This window comes from Embiotoca jacksoni, unplaced genomic scaffold (assembly GCF_022577435.1).
Source record: "Embiotoca jacksoni isolate LCO1_2020_lvr unplaced genomic scaffold, fEmbJac1.0.p SCAF_89, whole genome shotgun sequence".
NCBI classification, from domain to species: Eukaryota; Metazoa; Chordata; class Actinopteri; family Embiotocidae; genus Embiotoca; species Embiotoca jacksoni.
The window spans coordinates 7,501-25,000 of NW_027185446.1; the positions used below are offsets into that span (position 1 = coordinate 7,501).

At 50.3% G+C, this 17,500-nt stretch overlaps 1 protein-coding gene across 1 annotated transcript in view; it reads right to left on the reverse strand.

Moving 5' to 3' along the window:
* Nucleotides 1–2,618: 2,618 nt before the first annotated feature.
* Nucleotides 2,619–17,500, reverse strand: part of LOC138192536 (activating molecule in BECN1-regulated autophagy protein 1B-like) — a 16,616-nt gene continuing 1,734 nt past the window's right edge. The window contains 19 exon segments of the mRNA XM_069139985.1: nt 2,619–5,902; nt 5,989–6,114; nt 6,955–7,139; nt 7,578–7,682; nt 8,150–8,289; nt 9,500–9,654; nt 9,736–9,924; nt 10,287–10,397; nt 11,360–11,460; nt 11,714–11,794; nt 11,867–12,052; nt 12,127–12,213; nt 12,379–13,533; nt 13,535–13,920; nt 14,284–14,350; nt 14,441–14,613; nt 14,962–15,145; nt 15,559–15,617; nt 16,261–16,460. Coding sequence (XP_068996086.1) covers nt 5,463–5,902; nt 5,989–6,114; nt 6,955–7,139; nt 7,578–7,682; nt 8,150–8,289; nt 9,500–9,654; nt 9,736–9,924; nt 10,287–10,397; nt 11,360–11,460; nt 11,714–11,794; nt 11,867–12,052; nt 12,127–12,213; nt 12,379–13,533; nt 13,535–13,920; nt 14,284–14,350; nt 14,441–14,613; nt 14,962–15,145; nt 15,559–15,617; nt 16,261–16,392 — 4,062 coding nt within the window. The 5' untranslated portion in view covers nt 16,393–16,460 and the 3' untranslated portion in view covers nt 2,619–5,462.

Sequence of the window (17,500 nt, forward strand, 5' to 3'; positions counted from 1 at the left end):
CTGGACTTCCATTTAGTGATGATGGTCATTACTCCCATAATATTCTCTTTACTCGAGTATTTCCTTCTTACATGTAAAACACATGAAAAGGTTTTAAAATATTTTACAGATTAAATTCAGTCAGAAAATAAAAGATTCTGATGATCAATAAAAAAATGGTTTTGATAGAAATCATTTTTGTTTTTGGGTTGTCATTAATAATTTTACTATCTGATCTGTTGGTTTAAAGTTCTGTGAAGGCGTTGCTCTGGGAAACCATGGCAACATCTGTCATCATCATCATCATCATAAACATCATCATCATCATCATAAACATCAATTGAAGGCGAAAATGACCAGCAGAGAAAACGATCAATATCTGCAGTCGTGGACAGACGAGTTCTAAAAACACGTCAGAAATAAAATCCTAAAAACGAGTTCTTCTACTTCTGATAAAGTATTTTTGTAGTTGTACTTCAGTCCAGACAGGTTTTCAGGACAAAACTTCAAGTTTTATTTTAAGTTTATTCAAACTGATGGAAATAGTTCTTAAATGGAGCAGAATGAGTGGATGTGTTCAGGCTCCGCCCCCAGCGGGCTGCAGCCGAGCAGCGATGGAGGCGGCTGCTTCTTCCTGTTGTTCACATCACTGATTCGTCATATTAAGGTTTTAACTGTTTTATCTATAAAATGACAGAAAATAGTAAAGTATACCCGTTATAATTTCCCACAGTCCAAGAGGATGTCTTCAGATGCCCCTGCCCCTTTAATATTTCCAAATAAAAAAAGATATAACATAAAATTACATTTAAAAAAAATGTAGACTATATTTATATTTTATTATTCAGTTACCTTTTTATGTATTCATTTAAGCTTTATTTATTTTCTGATTTTTTTTTTTTAACTTTCTTTTGGATCGTTTTCACTTAATTTTTATATTTAATTTTTTTTTCTAATTTAGATTTTTTTTTTGTATATTTGAATTTAATATATCTATTTCAGATTATGTTCCCTTTATCTTTTATTTTTAAAGTATTCATTTTAATTAATTAATTAATTAGGGCCAGTGCACTGAAGGTGCAAAACATTTTGATTATATTCCCTTTTTCTTTTCATTTTATATCATTTATGTAAATTTAGTAATTTTCTAACTTTTACTTTATTTTATTTTATTTTCCAAGATTTTTTTTAATAAGGGCTGACGGTTCGTCTTACCGGTGATGTTGGAGCTGCTGCAGCTCGGCGTCCTCCGTCGGTCCGTCCTCCGTCGGTCCATCAGCACCACTTTATATGTCATCAGCAGAGGGGACGCTCCGCCTGCCTGTCAGCTGACCTCAGATCAGCTGCTGGTGCTCGTGGGCTGTAATTACACATTACTGCTGCTGTTACAGAGGAAACCACCAAATTCCTCCTCTTCTTCAACATCCTTCATCACTGACGAACGTGAAGACTCCGACAGTCAGAACAGGAGCCGAGAAAACAGTCTGAGGTTTCGACAAACTCTAAAACGCAAAGAACCTGCAAATAAACTGTCCTCACAACACGGCTGATTACTTAGAAATGAGCACCACCGAAGAAGAACAATCCATCTCATCCACGTTGTGATCACATACTATTTATAAAAGAGTTCGTAGCTTCAGGTCTGTAAAATGGTTCTGATCCAGAAGTGTCTTCAGCTGCAATACCAGCGAGTGCCACTAGAGGTCGGCTCCAAAAAGCCTCCGGCTCCATAGACTCCCATTCAACTTCTCTCATCAAATCCAAAGTGAATAAAATGTGTCCATCAGTTATCTCGGTGTTGTTAGCTAAAGTCACTCCTTCTTATTAGTTTTCTGGAGGTCCATCTGAAAATAATCCCTCATTCATTAGAAAAGAAGATTCAAGAAGACCTGTTTTTGGGGGCGTGTCTGTTTGATTGACAGGCCTGTGGTGCAGTCAGGTTACAGCTATCGGTGGGCGGGACGTAGAATCTTCCACCTCCATCTTATATTATTTTGTCTATTCCTATTCTAAATTTTTTTTAACCTTTAATTAATTAAAAATGTCCTGACGCCTTCTGTTTCATGAGAAGCACTTTAAAGGCCGTCGACGTGTTGTTCAGGTAAACACATCTTCCTGCAGGGACCTCGCAGATGTTCCGGCTCCATCGTCACTCTGAACATCTGTCTGCTTCGTGTGAAGTCGTCACGAGCAAAATTCACAGCGTTTCGTTAAAACGACAGTAAAAAGCTCAAAGTTAAATCCTCTAAATGAGAGGAAGTGAATCTGCACATCAGGAATCCTGAAAGGTTTCAGCAGGAAAACAGCTTTAAAACTGTTCCAACTCTACTTATACGTATATTTTTAGTGGCCAAATCTGCAGTGCAGAAAAAAATTACAATAGAAAGTATGAAAATAAGAAAGACACGTTAAAGAACTTCAAACACGTTTAAATGTGATAAATTAAGCTTTTAATCTAAATGTTCAACTGGAGTGAAATTTATATTTTTTTATCGCAGGTTAAATAATTAAAGCTGAGAGAAAATATTAAAAACTCGAAGCTCGACACATCTGGATGTTTCAGCAGGTTGAGACCAAAATGGAGCGACAGTTAAAAATGTTTAACATCGTCGTCGGCTGGAAAACAGGAAACTCAGGAAAACTCTCAAAGCTCTTTAATTACATCACGTCTAAAAGTCAGAGTCGCTGTACAAACTCCACCTGACAGAGAGGGGGCGCTGTGACGCTGGTCAAACATGTCCACCATCAAGTGAAAGCCAGGAGCGGATCTGACGTCACCTTCTGCTGCTGTCCTCCACAGGTCGCCATGGAAACAACATCCCATACCTCACCTCGACTCACTGTGTCCAATCAGGGCTCGACCTGTTTATCTTTCATTTGACGGCCCCGCCTCCACACACACACACACACACACACGTACCTTAAACACTGTTAGCACCTGAACCTCCGCCAGCGCTGCGTCTGATTGGCTGAGCTCGTGTAATAACCAATACAAAAAAAAAAGGTTCTAAAAAGCAGCAGAGCGCCGACGGCTGCTCGGTCTCAGGCTGGAAAAGAAAAAGCAGCGCTTCATCAAAAAAATGTGTTTTCTTCTGCAGGAGTTTGACGGTGGGAGGGGCCAGGAGGGGCAGGGTTTGGAGGCACCACAGGAGTTCAATGACAGCCGGAGAGGTGGAGTTCCTCAGGGCTCGACGCTCGGTCCTTCACAGTTTCAGTTTAGTTCAGAGCGGCGTCACGTGATGTTTGTTGTGTTGTTTGTCGTGATGATGTTTGTCGTGCTTTTTTTTAGCGGTCAGCAGCTGCGGGGGCCCCGACTGAAGGCCGTCAGCAGATGTAGCATGAACACGAGGTTCTGCAGAACCGCTCCAGCGGGTCAGAAACTCCTGAAACCAGGACGACTTTTAAACCGTGCTGACGTCAAACACTGCGATGTTTCTTAAAAACCCAGAAGTGACACAAAAAAGCAACATACAACACACACACACACACACAGACACACACACACACAGACACACACACACAGACACACACACAGACACACACACACACACACAGACACACACACACACACACACAGACACACACACACAGACACAGACACACAGACACACAGACACACACAGACACAGACACACACACACAGACACAGACACACACACACAGACACACACACACAGACACAGACACACACACACACAGACACACACACACACACACAGACACACACACACAGACACACACACACACAGACACACACACACAGACACACACACACACACACACACACACACAGACACACACACACACACACACACACACACACACACACACACACACACACACACACACAGACACACACACACACACACACACACACACACACACACACACACACACACACACAACTCCTCCCTGCTGGTGAAAGAAAAAACACGTGTTTCCGTTTGGTCGTTTACTTCCACCTCCTCAGTTTTAAAGGTTCCGCCGGTTCTGCGGTTCTGCAGGTTCACCGTCCTTAAAAATGCAACAAACGAGCTGCAATTAACAATTATTTTCATGTTTGACGAGCCCGCAGACTCCGGTTCTGTTAGTAGTTTCAACGTTCGGTTAATACAAACATCTGAAAGTTTCCACGGCGGGTCCCTGAACGCCTCGTTCTGTCCGACCGACCCAGAGAGAGTGAACGAGAGACGCTGGGAGAAACCGAAGCTCCAATAACGACCCGATGGACCGTTGATGATCTGCAAAGATCGACCAATCAGAGAAGAGATTAAACGCTGATTGTGCATCTTCATGAACGTAAACATCTTCCTCTTGAAAACGGAATAAAATAAATTCCTTTCTGCTGGTCGGACAGAACAAGACGCCAGAAAACGTACCACAAACCGCTGCAGTACTAACAATAGAGAATTATAAATACCATCATGCTTTGCAGGATATAAACAGGAAGTAATATGAAATATTGCCGTTAACGGAGCGTCGCGGGCGTTCAGAAACAGATGAGCCGAGTTTCTGGAGCTTTATTGTGAAGGACAGCAGAGACACGACGTCCCGTCACAGTAAAAATCTGTTCCACGTCAGACAGGCGCTGTGTTTTTACAGACACGTCCTCCCAGCATGCACCTGTCCCCCCCCTCTCCTCCCCTCTCCTCCCCCCCCCCCCCCTCGCCGTCCATCGACAGACAATGAAAATAATCGTGAGTTGCAGCTCGAGATCAAAAAGTACAAACGATGATCGAAGCTCTCGGAGTCGTTCACTAAAAACACGCAGCTTCGGTAGCACCAAACACACTGTAGTGCAACGAGAGGGGGGGCTCAGGGGGGAGGGAGGGGGCGGGTCATGATGAACTACACCCCCCCATCCCACCCCTCACACAGGAAATGGTTCTCCTCTTCAGCCTTTAAAATCCTCTGATGAGCTGCAGTCGGTTGAGTCCTTCCAGTCTCGTGTCCGTTCGGTGACGTGGTCCGGCGGCGGCGGCGCCGCAGAGGCTCCGCCCCCAAACATGATTCAAACATCATAATTACACAGTACAAAAAAACAAAAACAAAATAACAGGCTTCCAAATAAAAGTAGTGCTGAATTCACTGAAACACTTCAATCACACGGTTCACATCAAAGTTCAACGTCACATGGCACCGAGCGCACACGCCGGATCACCGGGAGAGATGCCCCGCCCCCCCACCCCTCCTCCCCTCCTCCCCCCACCTCACCACCTCAACATGGCACTTTAAACAGGAAGTGTGTCTCCATCGCTCCGTCCAGTAGAAGCCCTTTCTGTGGAGGAATGATCGCGGTCGGCTCCGGTTCGGGTCATAAGTGCAGATGAAGTGCACGCTGAGGTCGGAGGAGGGGGAGGAGGAGGGAGGGGCCGGGGGCGGGGCTCTGGTGTCCCTTCTGTTCCAGGCGGGAGACCCCGTGCGGAGTCGGAGCAGCACCCTTTTCTTGGATAAGGCTTTTTCTCTCTGGGCTAATGGGACGACTACCTGCTGTACGGGTCGCCGGGGTAACCGTTGGGGCCTCCGCCGCCGCCGGGGAGGGGGCTGTGAGAGGAGGAGGATGAGGCGGGGGAAGACAGCAGCAGAGAGGAAGAGGAGGGGCCCGGCAGGGAGTCTTCGTCCGTTCGTCCCCCGTCAAATACATCGTCCATGTCCTGCAGCACCTGAGGGGGGAGGGGGTAGGCCGGGGTCCCTGAGGTGGAGGGGGACGTCCCCGTGGGGTCCGCTGGCGCCCTGGAGGCCCCCGCCCCCGTCTGGGAACCGCGGTGGATGCGGTGGCTGACGATGATGTTGTTGCCGAAGCCGCCCATCGACGCCATGGTGGTGCTCTGCTCCCGCTGGACCACCGCCGTCATCCCACCCTCCGCTATCAGACGCCGGATACGAGCCAGCGCGTCCTCACCGGAGACAAAGTCTGGAGACTCTGGACAACCGGAGACAGGAGACACATCATCTTCATCATCATCATCACCATCATCCTCCTCCTCATCTTCACCTCCATTATCATACCTGTACTGGCTGCAGACGTGTTGGCGTCTCCTGAAGCTTCTCCCTGAACTCCGTCCTGAGTTCTGCTGCTCTGAGACGCTTCCAGCTGAAACGATCCACTGGTGGACGGAGTCTCAGGAGGGACATCTGTAGGGACACACACACACACACACACACACACACACACACACACACACACACACACAGAAGGGGGTTGGGAACCGCTGGATGTTTCTTCTCAGCAGAGAAACTCATTTAATAAAACAACATAAAAACTCCTGTTTAACATGAAGCAGGACGACGTCACCACACGGTGTGTGTGTGTGTGTCTCTTTGTGTGTGTGTCTGTGTTTGTTTGTTTGTGTATGTGTGTGTCTGTGTTTGTGTGTGTCTCTGTGTGTGTGTCTCTGTGTGTGTCTCTCTGTGTGTGTCTCTGTGTGTGTCTCTGTGTGTGTGTCTCTGTGTGTGTGTCTCTCTCTGTGTGTCTCTCTGTGTGTCTCTGTGTGTGTCTCTCTGTGTGTGTGTGTCTCTGTGTGTGTCTCTCTGTGTGTGTGTGTCTCTGTGTGTGTCTCTGTGTGTGTCTCTCTGTGTGTGTCTCTGTGTGTGTCTCTGTGTGTGTCTCTCTGTGTGTGTCTCTCTGTGTGTGTGTCTCTGTGTGTGTCTCTCTGTGTGTGTGTCTCTGTGTGTGTCTGTGTGTGTCTCTGTGTGTGTGTCTCTCTGTGTGTGTGTCTCTGTGTGTGTGTCTCTGTGTGTGTCTGTGTGTGTCTCTGTGTGTGTGTGTCTCTCTGTGTGTGTCTCTCTGTGTGTGTGTCTCTGTGTGTGTCTCTCTCTGTGTCTCTCTGTGTGTGTGTCTCTGTGTCTCTCTCTGTGTGTCTCTGTGTGTGTGTCTCTGTGTGTGTGTCTCTCTCTGTGTCTCTCTGTGTGTGTGTCTCTGTGTCTCTCTCTGTGTGTGTGTCTCTGTGTGTGTCTCTGTGTGTGTGTCCATACTGGGCGGCTGGGAGACGCTGGGCTCTGACAGCTCCCTCTCCGTTTGAGTCTCGGCGTTCTGCAGCTGGATGATTGGCGTCTGAGTTCCCTGTGATGTCACGGAGGGGGTGGGGTGTCGGGGCTGGAGACCAATCGCGTTCATGAGCCCCATGTCTCTGTCCAGCCTCCAGCCGGAGCGGTTCGGTCTGAGGACCAATCAGAGGACGGACGGGACAGGAAACACGTGATTTAATTTACAAAAATAAAACAGGGAACTCTGTTTTTATTGTTTTATTACAGGTCACATGGTCGACGTCACTCGGCCGTGACTCGATTGGAAATTATTTATAGTTTATATTATCAGTTTTATTTTGAAAGGAGACCTTATGCTTCTGTTAATTAAACTAAAATAAAAATAATTACAAAATGAAAAGCTCCTACAAATATTGTTTGAATCTGTATTGATTATTTCCTGGAGGAGCGTGATGTCATCAGAACACCTGATGACATCACTAACAGCTAAGTTTTTAAGTGTCACCTTTATCTTGTGGTTCATTAGAGCTTCTTCTATTTTAACTGCAGTTCAGAGCAGCAACTGAAAAACACATTAAAGTGGACCGGACCGCAGAACACACGGTTCTCACCCGGGTCGGTCAGAACCTCGAGTCCGGCTGGTTCCGCTGTTGTTCACCGAGAATAACGGTTCGCTGCTCGACTCTCCGGGACTCTCACCATCGCTGCGGTAGAACCTGAACACACACACACACACACACACACACACACACACACACACACACACACAGCTGGTTAATTCACTTCCATCCAGGAAAGAGGAGGATTTTCTTCGTGGAATCAGAGATCACGACCTCGTTAAAGCGCTAATTGGGGGCTTCTCCAATTAATGCTCTTCCTGTTTAGATCATTAAGATAATCACATCAGTGTGGGGGGGGGGGGGGGGGGCATTAACGTCGATATTTGTTCTTTTCTCTTTGTGACCGACTTCTGGTCGGGTTCAGGTCCGGGTCCAGGTGACCCAGACACAACAGAACCACAGATGTTTCCTGGACCTGAAGCCAAGAGTGGACTCTGGAGTCCTGGATCGGCCGAGACCCCGTTACCATGACAACATGAAGGAGAACACTTGACGCTTCATGTGAACCCCTGCAGAGATCCTGTGTGTGTGTGTGTGTGTGTGTGTGTGTGTCACACACTCACACCGGCCGGCAGATCACCAGGTCTCCCTTGTTGGTTCCGTAAGCCAGACCCATCCCCGGGTCGGGCAGCCAGCGAGCAGAGTTGATGCTGACGTGGCGCCGCTGGTCTGGAGCCATCGGGTAGACCACGTTAAACACCATCTGAAACACACACACACACACACACACACACACACACACACACACACACACACACACACACACACACACACTCTTTAAACGATCATCTTCTGATGGAACTGCAGGTTTTTTTTACATTTCATTTATCTGACTCTTTTATCCAAAGACTTACAATAAGTTCATTTCAACCATGAGGGTTCAAAACCAGAACAACAATCAAGAAAATACAATTTCTTCCAGAAAGCCAAACTACAAAGTTCTATCAGGAAGTTCTATTTTAAGATACTAAAGTTCTACTGTTCAAGATAAAGGAGGAGGAGGAGGAGAAGGAGGAAGAGGAGAAGAAGGAGGAGGAAGTGTGTTTTAGTTTGTGGTGGAAGATGTTCAGAGTTTCTGTCCTGATGTCGGTGGAGCTCATTCTACCATTTAGGAGCCAGGACAGAAAACAGTCGTGATTTAGTAGAGTGTTTAGCTTCAAGTCTTCATCATCATCATCATCAGGTAACTTCATGTTTCATGAGTCTTTTATTTTCCAGAAACTTTCCTCATTTTAATCCTCTGTGTCTCTGTCTGTGTGTGTGTCTCTGTGTGTGTGTGTCTCTCTCTCTGTGTGTGTGTGTGTGTGTGTCTCTGTGTGTGTCTCTCTCTCTGTGTGTGTCTGTGTGTGTGTGTGTGTGTCTCTGTGTGTGTCTCTCTCTGTGTGTGTGTGTCTCTGTCTGTGTGTGTGTGTGTGTCTCTGTGTGTGTGTCTCTCTCTGTGTGTGTGTGTGTGTGTCTCTCTGTGTGTGTCTCTTTCTGTGTGTGTGTGTGTGTGTGTGTGTGTCTCTGTGTGTGTCTCTCTGTGTGTCTCTGTGTGTGTGTGTGTGTGTGTGTGTGTGTGTGTGTCTCTCTGTGTGTGTGTGTGTGTCTCTGTGTGTGTGTGTCTCTCTGTGTGTGTGTCTCTCTCTCTGTGTGTGTGTGTGTGTGTGTCTCTGTGTGTGTCTCTGTGTATGTCTCTCTCTGTGTGTCTCTGTGCGTGTCTCTCTGTGTGTGTCTCTCTGTGTGTCTCTGTGTGTGTGTGTGTGTGTGTGTGTGTGTGTGTGTGTGTGTGTCTCTCTGTGTGTGTGTGTGTGTCTCTGTGTGTGTGTGTCTCTCTGTGTGTGTGTCTCTCTCTCTGTGTGTGTGTGTGTGTGTGTGTCTCTGTGTGTGTCTCTGTGTATGTCTCTCTCTGTGTGTCTCTGTGCGTGTCTCACCCTGATGGATGTCTCCCCCCCGTGCGGCTGCTGCAGGCGGAAGACTTGCGCCACCATGTGGTCGGTGGTGGGGTGCAGCAGGATCCTGCGTGAGGCGAGTCCCACCATGACGTAGCAGCCTAGCGGGGACAGGCTGACGGAGATGGCGTTGGGACCTGTGGACGATACAGAGACTCTGGGTGAGACAGCCCGCGGGGTCAGAGGTCAGAGGTCACGGGCGGAAGCCGACCGCCTACCGAATCTCTTGGTGTAGAGCATCTCTCCCAGGTTGTGGGGGGCCAGAGAGTAGATGGCCAGGATGCCCTCGTCGGGGAAGCCGCGCTGGCTGCTGGGGATGAAGACGGCCAGCAGCTGACCGTCGGCCGAGATGTCGCAGCTGGCGTCGTTGTAGATCTTACAGTTTGGCACCAGGACGTTGACCGAGGCTGCACGGAGGGGGCGGGGTCACAAAAACATAAACAGGAAGTACAGGAGAAAAGTAAGACTGTGATTCTCCTCCTTTAAACTGTCCTTTCTGTCCAATGTCCCATTTAATGTCTCTACGACAGGAAGTGAGAGGAACCAGAGACCCGGCCCGAGCCTGCGAGGGTTCTGGTTCCGTTTCACTACAACAACTTCCAAGAGGCCTGAAGGATCCAGCGTTTCACAGGAAATGAAAAAGATCAACAGGAAGCTGCGATAAATTGATCATTTCTGGAAGAAAATGTGTTTCTTGATGTTTGTAATCATGATGCGACTCAGCAGCGACCGTCAGTTACAACTGATGTCAGAATGTTTTATTTCGTACCGTTGCTGATCTCCGGCAGGTCGAACTTGGTGAAGTCCCACCACTGCAGGCGGTAAGTGGTGTTGGCGATGTTGCTGGCGACTGCAGACTGACCGTCTCCGATGGACGCGCCTGCAGACGACAACACATCCCAGCAGTGAGGTCATAAAAAATCGACAGCATTCATTGGTTAAATATAATCATCAACCATCAGTGATGTCATCAACCATCAGTGATGTCATCATCCATCAGTGAGGTCATCAACCATCAGTGATGTCATCGTTGGTTTGTGAACGTTATGAATCCTCCAGTTCAGATTCTGTCCGTCACCATCTTTGCTAGTTCGGAGCGGTTTGGAGCAGGAAGTGACCATATTTGGACGAGCTGGGGGAGGAGCCAGCGCTGGATCTGACCGATCTGATTGGAAACCTGACGATACTACGTCCCGCCCACCGATAGCTGTAACCTGACTGCACCACAGGCCTGTCAATCAAACAGACACGCCCCCAAAAACAGGTCTTCTTGAATCTTCTTTTCTAATGAATGAGGGATTATTTTCAGATGGACCTCCAGAAAACTAATAAGAAGGAGTGACTTTAGCTAACAACACCGAGATAACTGATGGACACATTTTATTCACTTTGGATTTGATGAGAGAAGTTGAATGGGAGTCTATGGAGCCGGAGGCTTTTTGGAGCCGACCTCTAGTGGCACTCGCTGGTATTGCAGCTGAAGACACTTCTGGATCAGAACCATTTTACAGACCTGAAGCTACGAACTCTTTTATAAACAGTCCTTGGTTCAGACCAAAGATTCATGATGAGGTGAAACAGTCTGTCAAGACAACAAATGTTCTCCTGCTGCAGACTGTATGTGAGATAGTTATGAAATAATTATGAGGAACATAAAAGACAAACTGTTGATCAGCTAGAAACACAAAGAAAAACAAATCTGGAGGTAAATTAAAAACAGGGCCGACACGATGCTGCTGAAACTCTGACACGATAATTCAGGAAATAATGCAGCAAAAACAAAATGGAGGGAAGTTTGTGTGTGTGTGTGTGTGTGTGTGTGTGTGTGTGTGTGTGTGTTACCTGCAAGCACCCTGTTAACAGAGGAGTGTGTGGCCAGGCCCGGCTGCCCTCGTTCGTGGAAGATCCCGGCGTAGGGCAGGTACTCAGGCAGCAGGAAGCGCCTGCGTGCGGGAGAGGAGGAGGAGAAGGAGGAGGAGGGGGGAGGCGGGACAGGAAACATGAACCAAGCTCTGAACTGAAACTCTGCACCAATAAAAACTCACAGAACCAGAACCAGACACGCCCCCTCTGTCATTTATTTAAATGTTTGGTTCCTAACTACACTGTAAAGACTTAAAGACGTGGATCACTGCGAAGCTTTCAATGAAGTCATGTGACCTGCTGACATCATCACTGACATCATCACCGACTCACCGGGGGACGAAGCGACCCAGAGAGGGCGCTGACATCCGGGCGTTCCGCGGCGTCCTGTGTCTCGCTCTGTCTCCGTTATCGCTGGACACAAAAAGACAAGGTGAGGACGCTGTGAGGGACAGACGCAGGACACAGAGACGGTCCGAGACTCACTCCAGCTCCTCAAAGTCCACGTCGCTGCTATCCATGGAGCCGGTCGGGTTGGTGGCCGGGCCGTCGGACGAAGACGACATGGCCCGCAGGCGGTTCTGCTGGTAACGAAGAGACCGCTGGCGGATGCTGTCCCTCCTGGACAGGTACTGGATCATCCTCTGGGCGTAGTACGCTGCTGGAGACAGTCTGCACACAGAGGAGCAGTGGGGTCAGTGGGGGGAGAGGGGGTTAGGGTACCTGGGGGTGGGGGGTTAGGGTACCTGGCGGGGTCGGGGTAGATGGGGTGGTCTCTGGATCCCGACATGTCGTAGCGAGACAACGATAACAGAGAAGATTCCAACAGCCTCCTGACGGGAAACGAAGGATCCAAGTTACAACCACAGAATCCGTCAGGTTATTTATAATAAGGGTTGTTTATATAAATTATTGTTAATAAATTATGATCAGAGTCTCAGACGTCACGTGACACCTTATTGACAGTTATGACCGAGTGCAGCAGCAGGAGTCCGTACCTCCTCAGGGAGTCCTCGTCTGGGGGGTCGACAGGCATTTCTTGGCTTAAGGCCTCCGGTGTTTCGGCCGCGCGGCCGGCGGCGGCCTGCCGGTAAACCCGCTCCCACTGCGCCGTGTCCTGGTTGTACACCAAACCCACCGTCTGCTCCCCCGGCTGGCTGGAGGAGGGGGCGATGGGGAAGGCCACCGTTCCTGCTCCTCCACCTCCGGGAGGAGGCGGCGGCTCGCTGGGCTCCGGGGGGGCCCTCCTCTCCAGTGGGGGAGCTTCCAGTGTCCTCCGGCCTTCTTCAGGTTGCCATGGAGACGAAGAAGGAGGGAAGGAGGAGGAGGACGGGGAGGAGGAGGAGGAGGTGGGCTCCAGGGGGGAGGCGGAGGTGGAGGAGGCCTGGTTAGTGCGCTCCCAGCGCTGGGAGTCGTGGTTGAAGGTCAGCAGGTTGTGGCAGGCCCGGCAGCGGTTCAGGTGGCCTCGGGAGGTCGGGGGAGGGACGTTGTTCTCCAGGCTGTGGGAGGAGGGGGGAGGAGGGAGGGGAGGCTGGTAGTGGATGATGGTGGGGGAGGAGGTGGAGGAGGAGGAGGACGGCCCGGGTCTGTCCGGGTCCATGTTGTTGTTGAGCAGCTCCTGGTTCTGCTCCGGGCCGCCGTCCGCCATGGCGCCCCCCAGCGGTGGCTCCAGGTCCTGCATGCGGTCGAACTCCATGAAGTAACGGCTCAGGTTGCACTGCAGCACGTTGCGGAAGGAGGCGGTGTTGCTGCGGGAGCCGTCCCAGAACGGGTGGTGCCCGCTGCTGGTGCCGGTGGCGTCCCGGACCCCCGCCTCCCCCTGCTGGGGGAAACCTCGCCCCTCGGTGGCCGAGGTGTAGACGGGGGACTGGGAGGAGCCGTCCTGCTGACGGAGCACTGACAGAAGGCTGATGGAGGAGGAGGAGGAGGTTCTGGGGGGCAGCATGCCCGCCCCCACCCCGCCCTCCCTCATGCTGAGCAGGTTGCGGGTCCAGTCGGGTCCCGGTCTGGAGGCGGAGTGAGGCTCGATGCCGCTCGGCGCCGAGGGGTTGAGAGAAGCGCCGGCGCTGTAGTAGACGGAGGTGAAGGCGGAGGGCCGGTCCGACGGCTGCCGGGGCTCCGTACGGGCCGAGGAGAAGGTGGAGGCCGGGAGGGGCGGGGGGGGCCTCCGACACCCGCGGTTCAGACGGCGTCACGGAGGAACCGTCGGCCGCCAGCGAGGCGCTCCGGCTGACGGAGCAGCGGCTGCACAGGCACACCATGCCCAGGTGCTGCGTGCAGCCGGGGTACGGAGGCGCTCGCTCGGCGGCGGAGTACTGGGCCAGAGGCATGCTGGGAGATTCTCCCAGGTTGCTTCCCGTCTCCCCGGGAGGACGCGGCTGCTCGGCTCCCGCCTGGTTCCCCGGGGAGCGGGACGACAGGATGTGGAGGAAGTTGTGGAGGATGGGGGTGCGACGAACCGGCTGGGAGGGCAGGAAGGAGCGCTGACGGAAGTGAGGCATCTCCACGCTGTCCATGGGAACCTCCGAGTCCTCCTCGTTCTGGGGGACAGGAAGCAGAGGGGCGCGGTCAGTGGGTGGAGTCAGCCTTTATAACCATTTATTACATGTTGATTAGACACGGGTACACCTGCCTCTGAGTCATCCACAGCAGGAAGAGCTTCAGTTTGAAGAGACTGATGAACAGTGTATTTTGCTGGTTCGTCCATTTCAGTATCATTTATTTTTTTATTTTCTAACTGAAAGAACGACGCTATCGACTATTAATCAATTAATGAGTGGACGATCTCCCCCCCATCCTCCACCTGTGTCTGCTCCGCACCGTCAGTGCAGCAGAGGTGGAGCTCCGCCCACAGTGAGACACACAGAGGTCAGAGGACAGAAACACGGCAGAGGAGTTCTCACCTGCTGATTGGACGGATTCACGATCGCTGTGAGCAGGTTGTGACCCAGAGGATCGAACCTCACCAACCTGAAACCAAAACAAACCAATGAAAAGTCTTTTTGTGATTAATATTGATATATTTGTTCTTCAGTTTGGTGTTGGGAGGACTCCACCCACCGGACTCTCTCGGTGTCGCTGCCCGTCTTCACCACGGCGAACGGTTCCGGTCGGCTCCAGTCCCAGAAGTGCAGCTCGTTGTTGGTGGCGATGAGGAGGAGCTGAGCGGTCGGGTGGAAGGCCAGCGAGGCGATCGCAACGTTACTGTCGGTGAACCAGCTCTCACTGCCGCCCTGAAAACACAGCAGCATCGTCTTCTTCATCATCATCATCTCCATCATCATCAACATCTCCATCATCATCTCCATCATCATCATCATCATTATCATCATCATCATCAACAACATCATCTCCATCATCATCATCTCCATCATCATCATCATCATCATCATCATTATCATGACAGGCAATACCACGCTCTTCATCATCATATTAATGTACTGTAATATAAGATCAGACAACATAACATAATTTAACATATAATATAATAATAAACCATACTGTAATATTATTGTGATGTACTGTGGGTCCAGTTGGAGGGGAGGGAGGGAGAGAGGGAGAGGGGGGGGGGGGCGACTTACGTGCAGGTCCCAGATTCGGACTTCGCCATCAAGGCACCCGGAGGCCACCAGGCCGGGAATGGTGGGGTGAAAGGTCACACACCAGGGGGTTCTACGGTGGCCCACGAGGGAATGTAGGCACTTTCCAGTCTTCACCTCCGTGATGTAAATGTTGTGGTTGACATGTGTGGAGGCCATGAGGGTCCTACGACAAGAGGTCAGAGGTCAGAGTTCACACAACCACTCAGGAAGTAAAATCGTTTCTCGTTGAGGCCATAAAATACATCATCATATTTGTGCTGATTTTACTGAGAACTATGATCCTCTGTCCCTCCAGCAGGGGGCAGAATTCAACTCTAACGACATTGCTCCACAACAAGGAGGTAAACAGGGTTTCTCAGACAGACAGACAAACAAACACTAAGACTCTCTGCTCCACAGAATGGGCGAAGATGGACGACGTCTCCTCCTCCCCCCACTGAGAGGAGAGACTTGCTGCCATCTCTACACACCGTCCTCCTCCCCCTCAGGTGGGCTGGTTGTGGTCCGAACCAGGTAAAAAGAGGCGGGGCCTGATCATACAGTGTGTGTTTCCAGAGGCTCCTCCTCCTTCCTCACCTGTCGGGGCTGAAGGCCAGCAGGAACGTTGAGCGCGGGCTGTCCGGCAGCTCCACCTTCTGTTGGAGACACAGAACAACAGACTCACATCAAACTGGGGAGGCACATACAGAAGTAAACAACAACAACAACAACAACAACAACAACGTCTACATAAACAAAAAAACTGTGAAATGTGGGAAGAAAGAGGGGGACAGACTGAAGACGGCTGCAGGACAGACAAGAGGACAGACTGAAGACGGCTGCAGGACAGACAAGAGGACAGACTGAAGACGGCTGCAGGATAGACAGGAGGACAGACAGGAGGACAGACTGGAGGACGTTGTATGATACGTCAAACCAGGCAGGTAGACATGCTGGATGTTTGGTTGTGTCCTGAACGATCTCTTCAGTGATGTCACTGCTCTTCAGTGATGTCACTGCTCTTCAGTGATGTCACTGCTCTTCAGTGATGTCACACTACGAGGTGCGTTTGTTCACATTCAGATGTAAATATATCTGTGATGAGTGAATCCGTCTGACTTCGAGTCGTCTGTTCTGCACTTTAAAGAAGTTTTTAGTATTTTTTAACATCTCAGATCTTATAATACAAATGTTTCACTGAGCTCTTCATCCCGTCATCATCATCCTCTCAGATCAGAGGACACGTCGCACCTGCTCCAACTCAGGTTGGACTGAAACCCGAGGACCCCCCCGACCTACCTGACTCTGCCATTTCATCCAGCGTACTTTCTCCTCCACCAGCAGCTGCAGGAGTCGCTGTGATCCGAAGGTCTGGGAGCCGCGTTCCCGGCTCAACAGGATCCGGACCGAGTTCCTCTGACGGGACGCCATGTTGCTGCCGCTAGCTGATTGGCTGCTCACTCCCACTGCTGCCCGTCAGTCGCCATGCAGCGTCTAGGCTGAGAGAGCGGAGGGGCGGGGTCAGACGGACAGGAAGTGGACCGCAGACACGCAACAACACAAACAGCTGAGAGAAGAGGAGGTCAGTCCGAGGAGGACGAGGCTCCGCAGGTGAACCGGTCAGAGACGTTAAACATCCCCGAAGAGGCAGAACTCGTTTTCCCTCATTAAACAGTGGAAACTAAATATTGTTTGGTCATTTAAAGATGTGATGACATGACAGCTCAATGAAGCCACAACACGAGGGCTCGTCAATAAGGTCAGAGGGTTCCTGAACGCAGCACGGTGATGCGCACGGAGCAGGAAGTATTCAGTCGTCTCTTCATCATCATCACTGAGTTCCTCACGTTAATGTGACCGCTGGTACGAGAACATTAGTGGTCACCATGGAAACCTGAAACTGGAGCAGAGAAACAGCAGAGTTTAGATCAAACTCTGTAAACGGTCATCAGAGACCTTTGAAAGTTTTCAGAAAGTCTGACGGCGATGAAGCGACGAGCAGGCGAGGTGTTCTGATGACATCACGTTTCAAGAGGGGCGGAGCTTCACTGTCCAGGACCGAAGAAGGCGTCAGGAGACACCAGCTGGGTTTTCTTGGTGTCACCGTGAATTGGTCCCCCAGAGTCAGACTGTCAACACCGAGTTCCACTGGGACCTTCTGAGGGGGAACATTCACTGAAACACCACCTGAACTGTGTCGCCATGGCAACAGGGTTCTCCAACAAGACGACACGCCCGCTCACAGTGGAGGAGAGGAACCAGTGGAAATCACTGCGTGGGCTCAGGAACACTTGGCTGTGAGCATGTTGAAGATTCTGTTTCCTAAAATCTGCTGTTTCTCTGCTCCAGTTTCAGGTTTCCATGGTGACGTCACGATGACATCGCCAGACCCTGCGTTCAGCATCACAGACTATTCCTTTTTACTTTTCGTCTGTACTGCAGCTACCATTCAAAAAGTACGCATGGTAGCGCGTAGTATGAATACAACTGGGACATACTACTTCATAAAATGATTATTCTTCCTTTTGTGGGCGGAGCT